Below are 17,965 nucleotides of genomic sequence, written 5' to 3'. Positions count from 1 at the left end.
TCCAAGCCCTCAGCTGGTTTCTTTGGGTCTCTAGTGTGTGGATAAATCTCCTGTACTGTTTTGCATTTGACTCTTTAGATGAATATTATAAAATAATTCTATAAATTATATGTTCTGTATTACATCTTTTCTTGTGTAAGTCCTGACTACAATCCCTGCCTACACCAGTTGGTTCTTTGAGCCATCTTAAAGCAGCACCCTCGAATCTGGAGGAGCAACAAAAGTGGAACTTGTGTGCCCCATGCCAGAGCCACCATATAAACTATGCTTATTTTCAGACTGTTAAATAGAGGAAAATAAGCTTTTACCTTGCTTGAACCATGGAATTTGGGGACTTGTTATATCAGCTTGACCCACATGCTTCCTGGTAAAGTGACTGATAAATGGTCATTCCTTTATCCTGTGTGACTTGGGGGCAGACACTGAGTAAGGTAAGGTGGGATGGGAGATCGTAATGTTTAGATTTTCTGCTCTGTGACCTTCCAAATTCCTCCCTGCTACAAATAATTGCAGGACACATGCCTGCAATGTCACCATCTGGTTTCTCAGCTCGTATGCCTAGGCAAGGACTCATCTTCCAGTAACAGAAATCAGAAGGAGAGAGAGGGTGGCACAGGGATCTCCCAGAGGCAGGGGCCAGGCCAGGCACCGCAACTCTCATCTTCATCTGGGTCCCCACAGTGGCACTAGAACATCAAGGCCATCTGCAGTGGAGAGAAAAGCAGGCACAAGTTCCTGACTGCCGATCTGACAAGAAGCAGGCTTGCGGCCCAGCTGTCATCCAAAGTTGAATTTGTGCCCTCACTTATGGTTCACTGCCACCATGAGACCTGGGAATGTTCATGCCTGCCTGTTCTGCAAGGCGAAGACCTGGGATCTGGAGAGGTTTAAAAAACCCAGAGACAAGACTCATCAGGCAGTGTGACTGCCGTGCTATGCTCCGTGACCCTAATCCACGCCTTGCTGGGCATCCCCAGTTTCTCTCAACCAAGACGTCCATAAGGCAGACTCACATCAAGTGTGCCCAGACAGAGGAACCACTTAGACCACCCCACATACACCTTGTGCAACACTGCAGGTCTAGCCTTGGTCTAATAGATCAACTGAAAAGACTGGTGGTCAGATGAGCTGCTGGGGTGTAACACAAGAAAGATAAGCAGTATGTCTGGGTACAGTATGGTGGTACATGTGCCACAGCTTCATTTCTTCCCTACTACCACCATTTTGAGCAAAGGACAGTCCCTTGTCTGAATTCCCTCTTATCTGTGACTATGTTGTTTGTTTGCGGATGAACAAAGATTACGTTAGTGGAGCTGGAAATCAATGCCTCACTTCCCCAGGGCATGTTTGACTTCAAAGGTAAAGGGCATTCAGTGGCAAAAGACAGGTTACAAGGCCCAGTCCTTTTCCCCAAGACAGGCCAGCCAGAATGCAATGCTTATCCTCCCAACAGCCATACTTGGTACTGGACATATGCAAAAGCTCAGTGTCTGCCAGCTCCCACTGGACAGAACAGACAAGCAGCAGCTGGGTCCCAAGGCTCCTCCACTTCCTGAGATGCACAACTTCACATACACATGCTCCACATGAGTATCTCCCTCCTGCAAATCTGCCAATTGCCTCCAGATCTCCCAAAGGATCAATAAGAAACACTTGCCCCAAGTTGCATATGGCTCTTCTAAAGAGCTGGACCCATACGAAAGGGCCACTTCTAGAAGGTTTTCATCTCTCACTGCATGTGGGTGACCCAGGGCAGCCCTCTCTCCCTGCCTGACCAGCTGAGCTGCTATGATGGGCTGGACCTGGTCACTTCCATAGGGCCAATCCTTACAGAACCCAAGGTCTCTCCTTGCTCTCTGACCCACTCCCCAGGCTCTCGGGCTGTGTAGGATGTGTGCATGTATCCCCACTTCAACAGTGGGGGATCTCAAACATCAGGAACTGGGGAACCATGCTGGCTTCTTTTTACCTCACCAATTCCTGGACAAGACTCACAATATAGTCAAAATCCTCTGTGCAGATCAAAAATGGTCCAAGGGAAGTGAGTAAATTACCTGCCCTCAGAACACAGCACATGAGCATATGGGGCCCACACAATGTCCCTGATGGACTGAACATAGTATGAACTATTGAGGGACTCAAATAGCAAGCCAGGTGAGCAGGTGATCTGTACAGAGTAATCTGGCCTGACAAAGCATCGGATGGGTAATTCTGGAATATGGGTTGGATTTGGGCTTCAGGAGAGAAGAGGTCACTGAGTCCCCAAGGGGACTTCTGTATTCCTCTGGGTACAAAACAAGATCCCTTGTACTCTACCAGTGTAGAGACAAAGACTGAACTCCAGCATCACTGCAGCGGAGTGGAGGAAAACAACACACAAACGCCAAGGAAAGCCGCTGACTTCTTTTTTCTTTTTATTGGCAAAGTAAATATATTTTTTATGAAGGACCAAAGAAAATATACATAATTGTAACATATGTACACCAGCTTTATAGATTTTTTAATTTCAAATTTACACAAATGTTGATATGTTATTAAAAGATTTTATGTAGATGTACCTATGTACAGTTTATTTACATACATTCATAGGATGTGAAATAAACCTGTCAAAACAAGCTAGTTTGTTTGATATTAATCTCTAGACAAAACAAGGAATGCATTTCTAAATCAGGGCTGGGAGGCTCTACCTAGTGCTTTCACACCCAGAGCAGTCTGCTCCCGTCTCCCCTGGAAGGTGACCCTAGAGGCTGGTGTCAGCATTTGTCTGGCAAACAGGAGATAAGGATGAGCCATGCTGGGGACAGATGCTTATGGTTCTGTCTTGCACATTGAACTCAAGCACATGCACTATCAGCCCCAGGGGACAGAGGGGCACTTTCTGGCTCTCTCCCACAGAGGCCTCACTGGTTAGGGGCCTCTGTTCATCCTGAGAGGTGCATCTTATGTACCAGCTGCCCTCACACCACAGTGCAGTTCTGGACTTTTGGCCTACTTCCTTCTTCCCAGCATGGCTTCCCTTGGGAGCTGAAATTTCAAAACCACACATTTCTTCTTCCCCAGACATAAAGTGTTGGCTTTGGCCCAGGCAAGGCACCCAGCGGGAGAAGGGCCAGGCCCTCAAGACCCTGCTTCCAGCTGGTGGCTGTGGCACAGGCCAGGCTACTGTGGGAAGGCACGAAGGCACAAAGGCACCAAGGCCTGCCTCCAGTCCAGGTGCTGGTGATCCAGCTCCTAGGGACACAGGAGCGTGACTCTAAGTCCTCCCAGGAAAGGCAGTGGGTGATGGCTCTGGGGTCTCAACTCCTAGGTTTCAGAAGGTGGGCTGGTAACATTGTCACATCCCTCTGAAGGAGGCAAATAAATTACTGTTTTAAAAAATGGATCTGGGGGTGAGAGGCGGGGCTGGGACTGCCAAGTGTGCTTAGTTCACAGCGCGCACAGACCGGCTGCTCCGCGGGAAGCGGTGCACCTTGATGTGCTTGGAGAGGTGGTCGCTCCGTGCGAACTTCTTCTCGCACACAGGACACTGGTATGGCTTCACGCCGGAGTGCGAGCGCCGGTGCCGTGACAGCTCGTCGGAGCGCGAGAACCTGTGGGACACAGCGGGTCAGCAAGGTGCAGCCCGCAGACCTGAGGCGCCCACCTGGTGCTCACCCAAAGACACTTGGCCTCCACAGGATTGGGTAGGATTGCGAGGCCATGCTGGGTCTCAAAATACCAAATTACTTCACTGGCAGTAGTCACTGTTCCAGCCACAGGAGAGCCCCCTGCACCCTCCAGGATGTAAGGACCACAGGTCACAGGCTCCAGCTGTCACAGAGGGGTTCACACTGAGCATGCTGGGAGGCAGCATCTAAGGCTGCCAAGCCTAAGGCTGATCACCTGTGGCCCACACAGTTGATGTAGGGTCTGGGAGGCTGGAGGTGCTCAGATCACTCAGGCCCTGACCTGGACTGCTTCTCATTACCCTGTGACCTTAACTTCTCCACTGGACCAGGAGGCCAAAAGGGCATCTATGCAGGACTATCAGAAACAGGTTCAGAGGAGAAACTGAGGCTCAGGAGAAGGAAGCAGCCCCTACCCCTAAGTCTACAGGGAATTCTTGGCTCATCTGTATTCTTTCTGTTACAGTAGGAAAAGAGATCTTTGGAGCAGAACTAGCACCACTCCTGGACCCTACTGTCCTGGATGTGGGGCCCTTTAAGATGCTACCCAGATAAAACTGCATCTTGAGAGATATTTTTAAGAGTTTTTAGATGGTTTCCCTGATGTCTCCCTCTCTCTCTAGTAGCCTAGGGGCAAGCACTCCTACAACCAGCAAGAACCACAACCCAGAAAAGGTGTCCAAACAGCCTATCACTGACTTCAGGGACTCAAGACTCTGCCACCTGCCCTCTGCCTCTCTGTGCTCCACAGACGATGGGTATTCTGTGGTCTGTTTGCTACAGGACATGTGTCCACACTGTTCTGCCTAGAATGCTCTTCCCTCCCCATCCTTGCTGTCTCCTGCTTTCTCTTACAGGTCAGCTCGAATGTCACTCTCTCAGGAAAGCCCGCCAGGCCTGTAACTCATTCTAGGTGCTTTATGCACCCTTTCCTTACTCTTGCTACTGCTGCAATTTTAAATTAGCTTTGACATTTTGAAGAATATGTTTTCTGCCCCACTAGACTGTCATCCTATCAAGGAGGATGTGTCTGTCTAGCTCTCTGTGGTCTCTGGGGCCAGCTCACTGCCTGCTGTACGGCAAATGCTCAGGATGTGCATTCAAATGCAAGTGTGGACCTAGAAAGTGCCTGAGAGGGACAAGGAACCACAGCAAGGATAGTCCCAGTATGTATGCATGTGTACATACTCTCACATGTGCTCTCACACACATGGATCCACACAGGCATGAAAACACACACACACACACACACACACACACACACACACACACACGAGCACTAGGCCTAACACTTTGTTTCTAGACCTGAGGTTAGTTGGCCAGAGGCAGGTGAGGTGGTGGGTCAGAAAAGCAGACCCCAGCTCATTCAAATGATCTGAGCAGCTGGCCCACCTGTCTTGACCTTGGCGACCTTGGTTCTGCAGCTGGAAGGGGAGCTTATGTGTGGGCAAGGGCACAGGTGAGCACAGAGAGTTCTGCAGGATAGTAAGTGCCCCAGCCCCTTCTGCTGCCCTGGGGCTCCCAGACAGGGAACAGCTGCGGCACTTGCAAGCCGGCATTTTAACCCACATTCAAGGCATCATTGGTGCCTGGCATAGGGAAGGCCTCTAACATACCTTCACATTCAGTGAAGTTCAACTGTTCTGTATGGGAGGTAAGGAAACAGACTGATGGTGCTGAGGCACTGATACAGGGTCACTGGCAGGGCACAGCAACTGAGGCCATAGCAAAGGTTTCTGCATAGTCTTCTCCTGCTGTCTCCTTCCTCAGTCTGCCTACTGTGGTAACAGAAGATGGCCTTGATTTCCAACTGATGCTGCCAGCTTCCACCAGAGCCTCTCCTACCTGGTTAGGCAGTGTGTTTCTAGGACTCTATTCCCCCAAGACAGGGCCAACTGCCCCCAGTTGCAGTTGGGCACATAGCTCTGAACAAGTCAGTTAGCAGGGGCAACTCTTCCCAGGCACTGGCCAGGGGGCTAGGATCAGCCATATTGGTGGCAAGACCATGGACAGAGACTCAAAGAGGCAAGATTCTTTCTCAGGGTCTTGCCTTGAGGGCTCTCATTCAACTGGGTACCCTGCATGGTCCTGAACAAACAACTGAACTATCGGGGGCCTCAGTTTCCTCACTTATCCGATGAAGATTTTGTGTTTTGTGTCTTTCAGGACTCATCTGGGACGTGACACAGGCTACAGTAGATCTCTGCTTATGGATACAGCCTGGGAAGGACAGGCAGACTAGAGCAAGCTAGAACAAGTTGTTCTTACTGCTGAGCCCTTTCCCTGCCACTGCAACACCTTAGTACTTGAGGGACTGTTCCTGGGACTGGACCTTCCTCAGAAGTTCCCACCTCACATCACTACATTTCCAAACAGCACTCAATAGGAAGATCTATGACTATAGTGGGAAGAAATAGGGATTGGGGTGGGTAAGATGCAGCCCCTGGACTGACCAGGCAAACTGGCAAGTCACCACACTTGCTAAGCCTCAGTTTCCCCACCTACACAGAGAGAAAAAGACTGATGTATCCCAGGAGACTGCACAAGGCCATGAAGTAAATGTTTAGAGGAGTTCTCAGCATGTAGCAGTTGTTCAAGCATTGCAAATTCTTATCACATGCAAATAGTTCAGTGCAAGGCTGGTTCCCTGCAGTATGTGTGTGGGGACGGGGGTAAGGCCCATCATTTGTCCTGCTGGGATGCAGGGCAGGGGAAGCGTGAAGTCCAGGTATTTTCCTGGAAGCAGCCTGCAACATGAGCACTAGTACGCGTAGCACCTTGCTGTGAAGGTGTCTCTTCCTTGATACACTCATCTACCATCTGTCAGAAAGTCATTATAAACAATCAAGTCTCAGTAGCTACAAAGGAAATGGAATGCTCTTGAGCTGGATAACGCATAGCCTGCCCAGCCATCCTTGGAGCTTCTATCTATAGAGTGGGGTCAGAGAATACTTCACTGCATAAGGGCAGCAGTGACACAGGCGACAAGAGAGCAGGTTGGGAGCCAGAGCACTGGCTTTAAAGCCTGTTCCCTTACCTCCTGGCTCTGTGGGTTTGGGCCTGTAACTGATCTTTTCTAGACCTCTTGTGTCCACTATAAATGACAACAGTACCTGCCACCCAGGGTTGTGACAGTTATTAATATTCACATTAGCTATGGCGGAAGGGGATTCTTTCTGGAGAAATGGCTTGGCTACTCTGGAACAGGATGTTCTGCTGTGAAGAACAAAGGAGGCCTGTGTCAAGAGAATGAAGCAGGGCAACTTCTAGGAAGGCCAGCAACTAGCCACTTCCCAGATGGCTGGAGAACAGAAGAGTCTGACTTCAGAATCATCAATGGTACAAAATTATGTCACAAGAGCAGAAAAATCAAGGAATGCTAGATGCAGGACGAAAGCACAAAGAAGCAGGGATAAGGACCCAGGCATACACTGACCTGGGGAGGGAAAGGAGGAGTCATACGGCTAAGCAAGGAGGCTGACTTGTTCTGTGGGGCTAGGGCTCAGTGCCGGCACCCAAGATAGCCTGGAGGAGAAGGAGGAGAGAAGGCCTCAAGTATAGGGAGCAGCCCATGCAGAAAGACAGCAAAGATGTGAGGTGGAGGCCAGACCTTAGTTGCAGAAAGAGAGGTCCTCTCACTACCCCAAGGTGTACAGAAGGGGCTGGAGAGAGGTCCCAGAGGCTGGGATGGACGGGGAGCAGACAGCTCTGATTAAACCCCCAGTTCCACCATGTAGTAGCTGTGTGACTGTGGAGAACTTACTAACCTGTTCTAAACCCAATATCCTCTTCTGTAAAATGGATATGACATATTGGTGCTGCGTCACAGACCAATTTTAAGGGTTAAATGAACTAATATACATAAAACATTCAGGGCAGTACTTAATGGCATTCATGAGGGGCTCCTGTCACCATCATGCTTGCTGTGGTCAGCTCTCCTCCCGAAGCCCATAACTACAAAGGCCATTCACCAATGGCCGACGGGCTGATTGGTGAGAAGAGATGGGCTACCATCTGATACCACTTTGGTATCAGACAGTATGACTAGAAGAGCAGAGTGGGGCTGAAGCATATAGGAGAGGCGTACCCCAAATCCACACACTAGCTACATCCCTAGGAACACGTGACATAATTCTCCCATGTCTGTTTTCCAATCTGTTGAATGTAGGCTGATACCTACACTTAAGAAGGCTGCTATGAGAACTCAATGCCTAGACCATGGCAAGCCGGTTATAGCCACCGTGGGGATGCTACTGGAGACCAAGGGCCTAAAGTGGGCCTGTGCTTGAGCTCCAGAGGACAGTGCTGGATCCTCCTCAGGAAGAGGAAGAAGGGAGGGAATGTGCTGGGCAGCCTTTGGGCCAAGGTAGGAGGTGTAGTTGGGAAGATAAGTGCATTAAATTGCATGCTGTACACTTGGAGGCCAGAATAATCTCAGGAGATAGTGAGGGAAGTAAAGGGACTGAATGCTGGAGGATAGTGCCCAGGATATAGCAAGCGGCCCACAAATATGACAACTCATCATCGTTACTTTCCCAAGCCTGTCCAAGCTGAGCTGCCTCTATGCAGTGCCCACCCTCCCATTTCAGCTAAAAGGAGCTACAGGGCTCATTCTACCCTTGGACCTCACTGGGAGACACTACAAACCTGGGTACAACCCCACGGATTCAAGATCCCTGAAGTCAACCAGGGATTCCCTCATCCTCAGAGAAACAGTGTCCTCCTCTCCCAGAAACAGGTTCCCTCAGCTGCCAGACTGGACAACGTCTCTGCCATATGTGACATCATGAAGGGCAGAGCTGCTAGGGAGAAGTTGGAGAAGCCCTCTAGGGTTTCTATTCCAGAAGAGAGAGTTCTCAAGGCTGCCCTGCACTGAACTCACCATGCCAGCACCCACCAAACCTTCCCTAGTTGAGAGTGAGAGATACTGCCAGGGCTCAGACACCATATAACTGAATCCCTCCCACAAGTGTCCCTCCTCATCTGCACACCTCCTGTCCTGGATAATTCATGACCTCCAGAAGCAACCGTGCAGGCCACAGTCTGCCTTCCTGAGATACACTCTGGGCTATGGGCCCCCTGTACTCTCTGGCTCTGGGTCAGCAGGAAGACAGCAGCCCCTCTCTTGTTCAGGGAGTGGACAGTGTGTGGCTGTGACCATGTTCTCCCTGCCTGCAGCCCCACCTGGCCTCATCCCAACTGGAGAAGCCATTAACCAATGATCACTGGCCAGGTTATGGCACTGGAAAAGATGAGCTCATAGAGTCAGGGCCAGTGTTCTGGAGGTGGCCATCCATCCCACTAAGGGAAGAGGGGTCCCCACAAGTGTGGGGAATATCCTAATCTGGGCACGCCTAGATTCTAACATGTATGACAGTGGCAGAGTCTCCTAGATGAGGGCTCTGTGGTCACTACTGTACACATGCCCTAACTGCTAGCTTCCACTCCATAGATAGGGAGACAGGCCCTGGGGGGGGCACTCCAAAGGCATATAGCAAGCTGGTAGATGATCCAGAAATGGTGCTCAAAACACAGGGCTGGGGATTTAGCATAAGTGCCTGCCTTGCAAGCAGGCAGATGTGAGTTCGATCCCTGGTACCGATTAAAAAACAACAACAACAACAACAAAAAACCCTTCCTCCACTACCTTCTCTAAACAAGGTGTCATACTGTCCTTCGCTCCTTATGACAGCCCTTGTCATCCCCCCATTTGGGCTCCTCCCTGCAATCTATAACCTCCCAACATAGCATCCCTCCACTGTACATCCTTCCTTGTAAGGACACTATTAGTCCTGTGCTTATTCTGTAGGCCATGGCACAAGAAGGGACACCAAGACCAAAACCTTGTGGGTTTCTGGGGACTGAGAAGGGGGGCAGGGCAAGACCAAGAGTAACATCCTCTCTCAGGAAGGGGGAAGGGCCTCTGTAACCTAAGACACTCTGAGAAAAGTTCCTTCTCTAGCCAGCTTAGTGCTCAAGGGAAAGGGGTTACTAGGTCACAGTCCACTTACTGCTCCCAGCCTGTGGCCCAACCTCAGCAGGCCAGGACCCCTACTCAGGGCCAACAATCATGAGCTCTTAGAACCAAAGTCTGACACAAATGGTGCCCCATGTGCCACCCCTACAGATACACATGTGCAAACATGCACACATCACCATACACAAGAGATGCGCAAGCACAAATCATCACAGACGTAGAAAGCATGATGCACACACAAGTATGCATGTGCACACTTACAACTACATGTCCATTTGCAAGGTTCAGTTCTACACAAATTGACATGCACACAGATGCACATGCCACTGTCCCCCAACATACACACAGCAGGAAGGGCAGTGATGTGTTGATAACACACATTCCCTTCCAGTCAGGTCAGCGATCTTTTGGAGATGGGTAGCCTACACTGACCAGGACCCAGCTGTGACACCTGAGTATGTGAGCATCTGGCAGGCTGTTTCCATTTCAGGAAAAGGTGGACATGTCCTCCCACAGAGGGCAAGCAGTAGTAAGGGCCCAGACAGATGCCTGCACAGGAATTTCATCTGCCTCTGGCACTCAAAAGCCAGGTAACCCCGGGAAAGGTTGCTACCCTTGGAGGGTTAGTTTCCCTGCCTTGCCATACAGAGATCCTAGAGGGATTCTGTATGTTTGACCCAGCACTGTCACCTAACCTGGTCTTCTCTCTTGGTTGGCTTTTGTGGCTTCCAACACACCTCCACGTTCCCAGGGAGGAAGGAGGAACAAGCCAAGCCCATGTGCCCATAAGCATCTGTGAAGAAACTTCATCTCCCTTGCTGAGAAGCTAGCATTTTGTGGATGTGACCATTCTGATTCACCCTGTGGGGCTCAAATCCCATTTACAGAGCAGGCTGACCTCAGACAGGTACATGGCCAATCCAAGCGTTCATGCTCTCAGACAAAAGCTGGGAATGATGATGATACTTATTCCATGGGCACTGCCAGACATGGGGGAGGCTTCTGCCTAGCACACAGCCTTTGCTGTCACCCTCAGCTTCCTGGTTAGCATGAGCACCCTTCCACTGCTCCCAGCCCCACTAGACGGGGAGACCCAGTAGGCAGTACAGGTCCTAACAAGCCTTACCTGGTCATTATGAAGCTGGAGACCCCAGGTGGTTTCCAGTGTTAGTAACCCAGAGGGACCAGGAAGCCACCAGGTGGCTGTGCCACCTCTGGCCCTACCTCTGCCCACTCCTTTCTACCCTTCCTAATCAGCCTTATCTAATGGTGAAGAAAATGGCCCTCGGCTACACACCCAAGTGAGCAGACAGGAGCAGGGACTTGCTCGTTGCCTGGACCTGTCCCCACCATACTGACCTCCAGCCGCAGCCTGGCCAAGTGCAGGCGAAGGGCTTCTCACCCGTGTGCCTGCGCAGGTGGGCCTTGAGGTGGCTGCTTTTGGTGTACATCTTGCTGCAGCCAGGAAAAGTACATTTGTGCATTTTGATGAGTTCTGCCGCTGGGTTCTTGGGGAACTTCTGGCCCACAAGGAGGCCACCAGGGCCAGACCCCATGGATCCTGACCCAATGGGCTTGGCAGCGATGGGTACGGGGGCGATGCGCACAAACTTTGAAGGTAGGTTCAAGTTGGAGGAGGGCACCACCTGGGGCACTAGCGCAAAGGTCTGTCCCTGGATATTGACCAGGAGCTGGGCAACCTTGACGTTCTCCGGGGCCTGCCCAGGGGAGGCGGGCCCTGTGCCTGATTCCTGCTTCACAGGCACTGGCTGGATCTGCAGCAGCACGGGGATGGGACCTTCTGGTGCAGGCCCCTCTCCTGGGCCCTGAGTGCTACCCACGCTGGCGCCACCTGGTGGAGGAGTACAGCATTCTCTTCCTCCAGAACCAGGATGGAGGTGGTTCCTATGGGGCACAGAGGAAAGCTGGCCACAGGCCTCTAGGTCCTTATTGTTGCTCTCTGGAGCCTCCTTGACCTCTGGTTCCATGTTCTCCTCCAGGAACTCTTCAATCTCTTCCAGGGTGGGCTGAAAGGGCCTGGGGACGTCATCGGTGTCACCCAAAGGAAATTCAGGGAAGCAGCAATGCTCCCCCTTCACAGGCACGGGGGCCCTCCACCAGGTCCCCCAGGTCATGGGACCACTGGTGTCCCCAGTGCCCCCATTGCTGCCACCACCACTGCCCAACGTGGCCTGGGACAGCAGAAAATCCAAGATGCTATCCTGGCCTTTGGTGTGTAGGCCTCCACTGTAGCAGGAGCAGAGGGCTTGAGAATCGGGGCTGGCACAGGAGCAAGGGCTGGAGGCGTCACTGTCGTCCTCGGACAGGGGTGACGGCAGTATGTGGTACACCTGCCGGCCGGCTAGCCTGTCACCCAGAAAACCAACAGAGCACTTCGGTGACGAGAAGGTCTCGTCCACTGGAAGCAAGTGGTCCACCATGCTGGCCTGGCCGTGCTGGTGGTGGCTGTGGAAACAGAATAAGGGAGGCCTGGTCAGAGGCCGCTTCACTTGCTGGCACTTCCCGGGTCTATGCACCCCCACATCCCAGCCCTCAGTGCCTGCCTGCAGCTTCCCATTGCCAAATGCCTTGATCCTGCCTCCATCCCACGGGAGAATGGGGCCTGCAAGTGTTTTCTGAAATTGCACCACTTTGTTTGCAAAAGAGCCCTCTCCAGGCTCATTGCACAACCTTAACACTTCTGGTTTCAAACAAATTTTCCAGAATTATCCTGGAAAAGAACACATGTATCTCTGAATGACGGGGGTGAATGCAAGAACAGAGGATGTGAGGAGGCTCTGTAGACCCAAGAACAGCTATTAGGAGGCCACTGTATGTCTTGAGGACAGAAATCTCAGCTTCATTCCTGTTGTGTCACAGAACAGGGATGGGAGAATGGCTGCTTGCTCTCTGACCTCTGTGTAGTTGGGGTTTCCAAAGGGTTGCCAGATTAAGCAAATAAAAGTACAGGTTTCCCAATAACTGTGAATTTCAGATTCTATTACTTTTAATGTAAGTATGCTCTCAATATTATTGGATGGGACATTCTTATATTTTAACATTATCTTTTCTAAGATTCAAATTTAACTGTGCTGCCTATATTTTAATCTGACAGCTGTAGTTTGGAGCCAAAGAAATTAAAGAGTGATAAACACCTGCCCTTGCTGTTCCATTTTCCCATTCAATGAGGGGGAAATCTGTCCACAGTTTAGTACTTAGATCTCCCTGAGCCTCATTTTCCCCTGCTGGGAAGAGAGGAGGTAGAGTAGGGCTTGATCAAAATGCTCCCATTGCATCTGGCAGTAAATCACAGGTATAAAGTCAACTAGAGGTCACAGGGAACCCTGCATGTATGACCTCCATGTATCACCACCATCTAGTAGGACAGGACATAGGACTCCCTTGGCCAATGAGGAAAGTGAGTCTTCTGCCTTGCACCCATGGCCACTGCGCTCCCCATGTGGGCCACTCACCGCCTCGGGAAGGCTCAGCTAATGCCCGTCTCCCCTCTAGCCAGTGCACTCTGCTGTGGACTCACTGTCTGTGCTGTGTCCCCAGTGCCTGGTATAACACCTGGTACCCAGGAGGGGCTCGGAGGATGTTGGTAGAGAAGAGAACACTGCGTCCTTTGAAGCCAAAGGCCATACTAGGTCTGATGTCCAGAGAGTCAACAGAGTTAGCTGCGATGAGGCCACCTCTAGACCTTTGTCCCCACCCAGTGACTATGGAAGGCTGGGTGTTTACTGAGGTTGGGGAAGGGAACTGTGCAGTATCAGGAGCCAGAGATCCTCTCAAGTCTGGCGTTACCTCTATACCCACCTCCTTCTGCTTTTTGGCCTGCACTTAGCTCTGCCTGTGATCAACAGGCCACCATCATCATCAGCTATGACCATGGGCAAGACTTTGTTACTCCCAAACCTCGGTTTCCCCAGCCATTCCATACTCCAGTGATTGCTAACTCTCTCTCCTGCTTAGGATGCCAGCACCTTTGGCTTTCTTTCCCAACTCAGGAAGCTTCATGTAGCTCTAGGAAGGATATTTGGCTTTTTGGTTTAAATACTCAGACAAGGATTTAAAACTAGATGTATGTTTTAAAATATACACTCATCACCATACCAGGTGTTGGGAAGGAGGCAAAGTATGAGACAAGCCGAAGGGTGACGAGGCTGAGTACATTCCATTCTAGACCTCTTAAGCCAATGCATGCCTCCTTGTCTGCAGCCATCAGCTGGGACCTCAGGCAAGTGGCACAACCTCTGTCTATGCATCCAATGAGCTCACACACACCACTCACTTATTACCTGCTCTGTCTACACCACAGGGTCAGTTAGTTTAGTCCACGAGAAAAACCAGCCTTCACATCCGGTAAATGGTAGTATCCCTGACCCCGCGCTTCCTGCTCCCATGCTGCTGGGATGCTAAGGATTTAGGGGGCCTTTGACCCCTGGACTCAGAACAGGCCTGCTTAAAACCTCTCCTGAAATGTGATCGCCAACTGAGTGTTCCATATTAACAAATTACCACTAATATTTTAAAGTGTGACAATGGTATTGTGGCTACATACTTTAAAAATCCTTACCTTTTAAAGACAGAAACCAAGATACTTACAGATAACATGATAGGAAAAGAAATAGGGGAAAAACGAATGTTACATAAGAGTGGAAGGAAACTCCTCCAATGAGGTCCCAAAGAAGTAAGCCCCAATCTCCATGCTAGGCATGGTGATGTACACTTGTAATCCCAGCACTTGGGAAGCTGCGGGAGGAGGACTGCCACCAATTTGAGGCCAGCCTGTGCTACATAGTGAGTATAAGGCCAACCTGAACCACACAGCAAGAGACTCCAACTCAAAAACACACCAAGACCCAGTCTCCTCCGGGCAACATAGAGCAGCAGGGCCCTCCTCATGTATCCATCCCTAACCGCTCCACTGCTCACCCACCACGTGGCACTGTCCTAGCTCTTCCCTCTGTGTGGTTCCTTCTCCCTCCAGCAGTCCAGGTGGGGGCTCCTTATTTAGATCTCAGCTGAGAAATCACTCTGTTACATCACCCTATATTATATTCTTCCAGGCAAGCACTTCTGTGGGAAACTATCTTGGTTACCAGTTTGTGAACTTTGCTTCCTGTCTACCTCCTCACCAGAATATAAGCTGTTCCGACTGGTCAGTCAAAAATGGCCTGGCAGAATTTGCTGAATGAGTGTGTGAGTGAAAGGTGATTCTGGGAGCCAGTCTGGGTCAGGCAGCAGGATCTTAGCACAGGGCCCTGTGACCAAGAGGCAGATATTGACATACTGAGAGTGAAGAAGGGCCCTAAAACTTCCCATGGCTCTGGCATTAAAGAGAGGGAGAGCCAGGGCTGAAAGACATCCCAGGTCCTAAAAAACAGCAGCACGTGGCGCAAGCTGTGTGCAGGGGGAGGGGACACCCTGTTCTGGGCACCATCCCTGGCCAGCGGCTGGACTCCGCCCCCTCCCTCGGCCAGCCAAGCCTGCTGTTTATCCTCGCGGGGACACAGCGGCTGCAGGAACAACATGTAATTGATAACAAGCCCAGTGCTGGCCAAGGGCTTGCCATTGGGTCAGCGTGCAAATCACGGGGGTGGCGGGTGGGAGCTGCCCTTCAAAATAAGAGTCTCTGCTCCCTGCGCCACCCGCAGGCCCAAAGTCACCAAGTCTTTCCATTCTCGCACCTGTAGGGCAGCGGGGGAGCTCCTCACCGGGCAACCCTGTCCACGGGAGGGAAGAGATTCGAAGGGCTCACCTTCGTGGGACCGTGGGAGAAAACAGCCTCTCTGCCCTAGGGAAGAGGGGCTTTCCATGGGTAACAGCACTGTGGGGAGGAAAAAAGGAACCAACCAACCGGAGGGCAACACTGAGTGGGGGTGGACTCTCCTTTGCCACCTCAACTGTCCTCCTGAACCACCTCTCTGATAACATTGGGTTTTAAGGAGCTGGGAGGCTATCAACACGGTGGAAAGGTGGGTCGGAACTCGAGATGTGTGAATGTAGCGGGTGTGCGCGGAGAGGTGTGTTTTCGTCCTACAGCTTAAGTGTGCCATGGTGGGGGGGGCAGGGTGGCTGATGTGGCCATGCGGGTGTCTGCCAAGCACTCGCGTGCCGAGTCGCGTGGGTGCCCACGCATGAGAACGCGCATGGGAGAGAAAGGCATGGGAAGCCGGGTGGGACACCTCCGTAGAGGTTTGGAGCGCAGCCTACTAGGCACCCACCCTCGGTCCGTGCCCCCCTCTCCGCGACACTGCTGTGGTGACCTAGAGTAACCCCTCCGCCTCCCCCCCCCCCAGTCCTCCTGCGGCCGGTCAGGGTATCCGCCCGCCCCTCCGCCCGCCAGGCCCAGCCGGACACGGACCATATGGGAACACCGGTGCATAGGGCGCGCCACGGACACGCAGGGCTGGGCACTAAGAGAGCGGGCTGGAGGAAGGTGTGGGGTGGTGAGGGCGACTAGGGGTCACTCTCCCGGGCGCGGCCGACCCCTTCCAGCCGGCGGTGGGGTTCCCCGCTCCTCCCACATTTCCCCTAGCCCAGGACGGCGCAACCCCGAGGACGGCAGCGCCACCTCCCCGCGTCCCGGCGGCCCTGGTGACTCCGGACCGCGGCCGCCCGGCCGTCCCGTCCCCGCTGCGCCGCTCCCACCTGAACTTGGCGCAAGCCTGGCCAGCGGCCAGGCCCCGGCGGTGCAGCGGTCCCGCGGCCTGCGCCCAGCTCGTGCTGGGGCCCCGCTCCGGGTCCGGCGGTGGCCGCGGACCGCGCCGCGGCGGCTCCCGAGCTCGCTCGCCCGCCCGCTGGCCCGCGGGTCGCTGTGGCGGAGCACTCGGCCGCCGCCAGCCCGCCGCTCTCTGCGCTCCCTCGCAGCCGCTCACGTGACGCCACGGGCGCCGGGAAGGCTCGCAGGAGGCTCGGCCTCGGGCGCGCGCCTCATTGGCCGGCGTCGCGCGTCACGGCCCCGCCCCGCCGCGGGCCGAGCCTCGCCGGCAGCGCGCTGAGCGCTGGAGGGAGCCGCGCTCGGGTTCCAGGCCGGGCAGCTGGTGGGTCTGCGCGTGGAGCCCCCTGCGGGCCCCTCCTGTCCCTGTGGACTCGCTGTGTCCACGAGGGTCCCCTTCTAAAGTCTGACCTTCAGGTGAGAACGTGAGACTGCCTCAGGACCCACGAAAAGCCCCGAGGTGGAGCGCAGTCCACTTGGGGGCTGCCGCTCTGGGGTCTGGGGCGGTGGAGCTGTGCCCCCCATTACCACCCTCGGCCTGGTACAAACCTCTGTTTCTTTTGTTCCATGCCAGAGAAAGTAAGGAATTTGACTAGGGGTACATGTTGTCGAAGAAATACGGCACTTGGTCCTACAGCAGAACCATCCCAGTCACCTTCCAGTAAGTGTGCTGCCCTGCCTGAGATGTGCTGAGCCCCTACTTCAGACCACTGGCAGTCTGTTTCTGGAGTACTTTCCTAAAGACCACGTGGTGCTTTCCTGTCTCCCACTTTTCTAATCCAAAGCAATCAAGACGCGCGTTTTGCCCACGATAGAGGTAGAGTGACACTGTGAGAGGCTTATCTAGGGAAACACGTGAACTGTGGATGCCATGTACCTGCTGTGCCCTTTTGCCCACATTCCAGTTGGATCCCCAGCTAAGCATTTTACAGATGAAGAAACCTGCTGAGGGAGGGCACATGCCTTTTCTAGTCACTCAGCTGGAAGAAAAAGGAAATGGAGATAGGACCAGATTTGTCCGCCCCACAGAGCATCTTATGGACACCCCAGGGCACATGGACAGACAGCTTCTTCTATGGTACTGATTCCCTTTTCCCGTAGCATTGGGAGGTGAGGAGCATCTTCCCCTGCTTCTTTGGAGGATGTGGCTAGAGTGGGAATTTGTAGCCAGTAGATCTGCACTGGCTTGACCCCTTTCAGGTTAGTGCCAAGGATGCAACTCCTGTTGCCATCAACAGCCAAACCAAGACGTGGCAAGGGGACTTTGAGAGGACCAGTGTTGGGTATGAGGATACCCATATCTCTGGGCAGGGCAGTGTAAGGCATTACCATAGCACCTCCCCATTTGCCCTGCTTGTCTTTGGTTCTTCATTCCCCACATACTCTCTGTCCAGTGTCTTCTATCCCCTGGGGGAAAATGCAGGAAAAAGTCAGAAGCATCTTAAAAATTAAAATATATCCTTAGTAGTTTCAGCACACAGGAAGAAGGACCAGCTGCCCAGAAACTGAAAGTTAGCAAAGAAGATTCTGTTAAAACCTGAGTCAGATCATGTCCGTCTTGGGTCAGAAACCTCCAGTGACTCCCACCTCATTAGAGTA

The 17,965-nt window shown here is 52.5% G+C and overlaps 1 protein-coding gene across 2 annotated transcripts; it reads right to left on the bottom strand.

Annotated features, from left to right (window-relative positions):
* Window positions 1-2,392: 2,392 nt before the first annotated feature.
* Klf15 (KLF transcription factor 15) lies at window positions 2,393-16,432 on the bottom strand. Of its 2 annotated transcripts, none has more exons than XM_003473432.5 (3): window positions 16,300-16,432; window positions 11,002-12,108; window positions 2,393-3,590 (listed from the first exon to the last, which is right to left on the bottom strand). In XM_003473432.5, exons 2-3 carry the CDS (start codon window positions 12,081-12,083, stop codon window positions 3,422-3,424), a joined length of 1,251 nt encoding a protein of 416 aa, XP_003473480.2. In that variant the 5' UTR covers window positions 12,084-12,108; window positions 16,300-16,432; the 3' UTR covers window positions 2,393-3,421. The 2 variants fall into 2 exon arrangements, with proteins under 2 accessions (XP_003473480.2, XP_013011919.2); XM_013156465.3 differs by lacking the exon at window positions 16,300-16,432 and adding an exon at window positions 13,116-13,135.
* Window positions 16,433-17,965: the final 1,533 nt, after the last annotated feature.

This window comes from Cavia porcellus, unplaced genomic scaffold (assembly GCF_034190915.1).
Source record: "Cavia porcellus strain 051 isolate PalLab524CR breed Dunkin Hartley unplaced genomic scaffold, mCavPor4.1 scaffold_13, whole genome shotgun sequence".
Taxonomy (NCBI): domain Eukaryota; kingdom Metazoa; phylum Chordata; class Mammalia; order Rodentia; family Caviidae; genus Cavia; species Cavia porcellus.
This window is presented reverse-complemented; position numbering and strand designations above follow the sequence as displayed.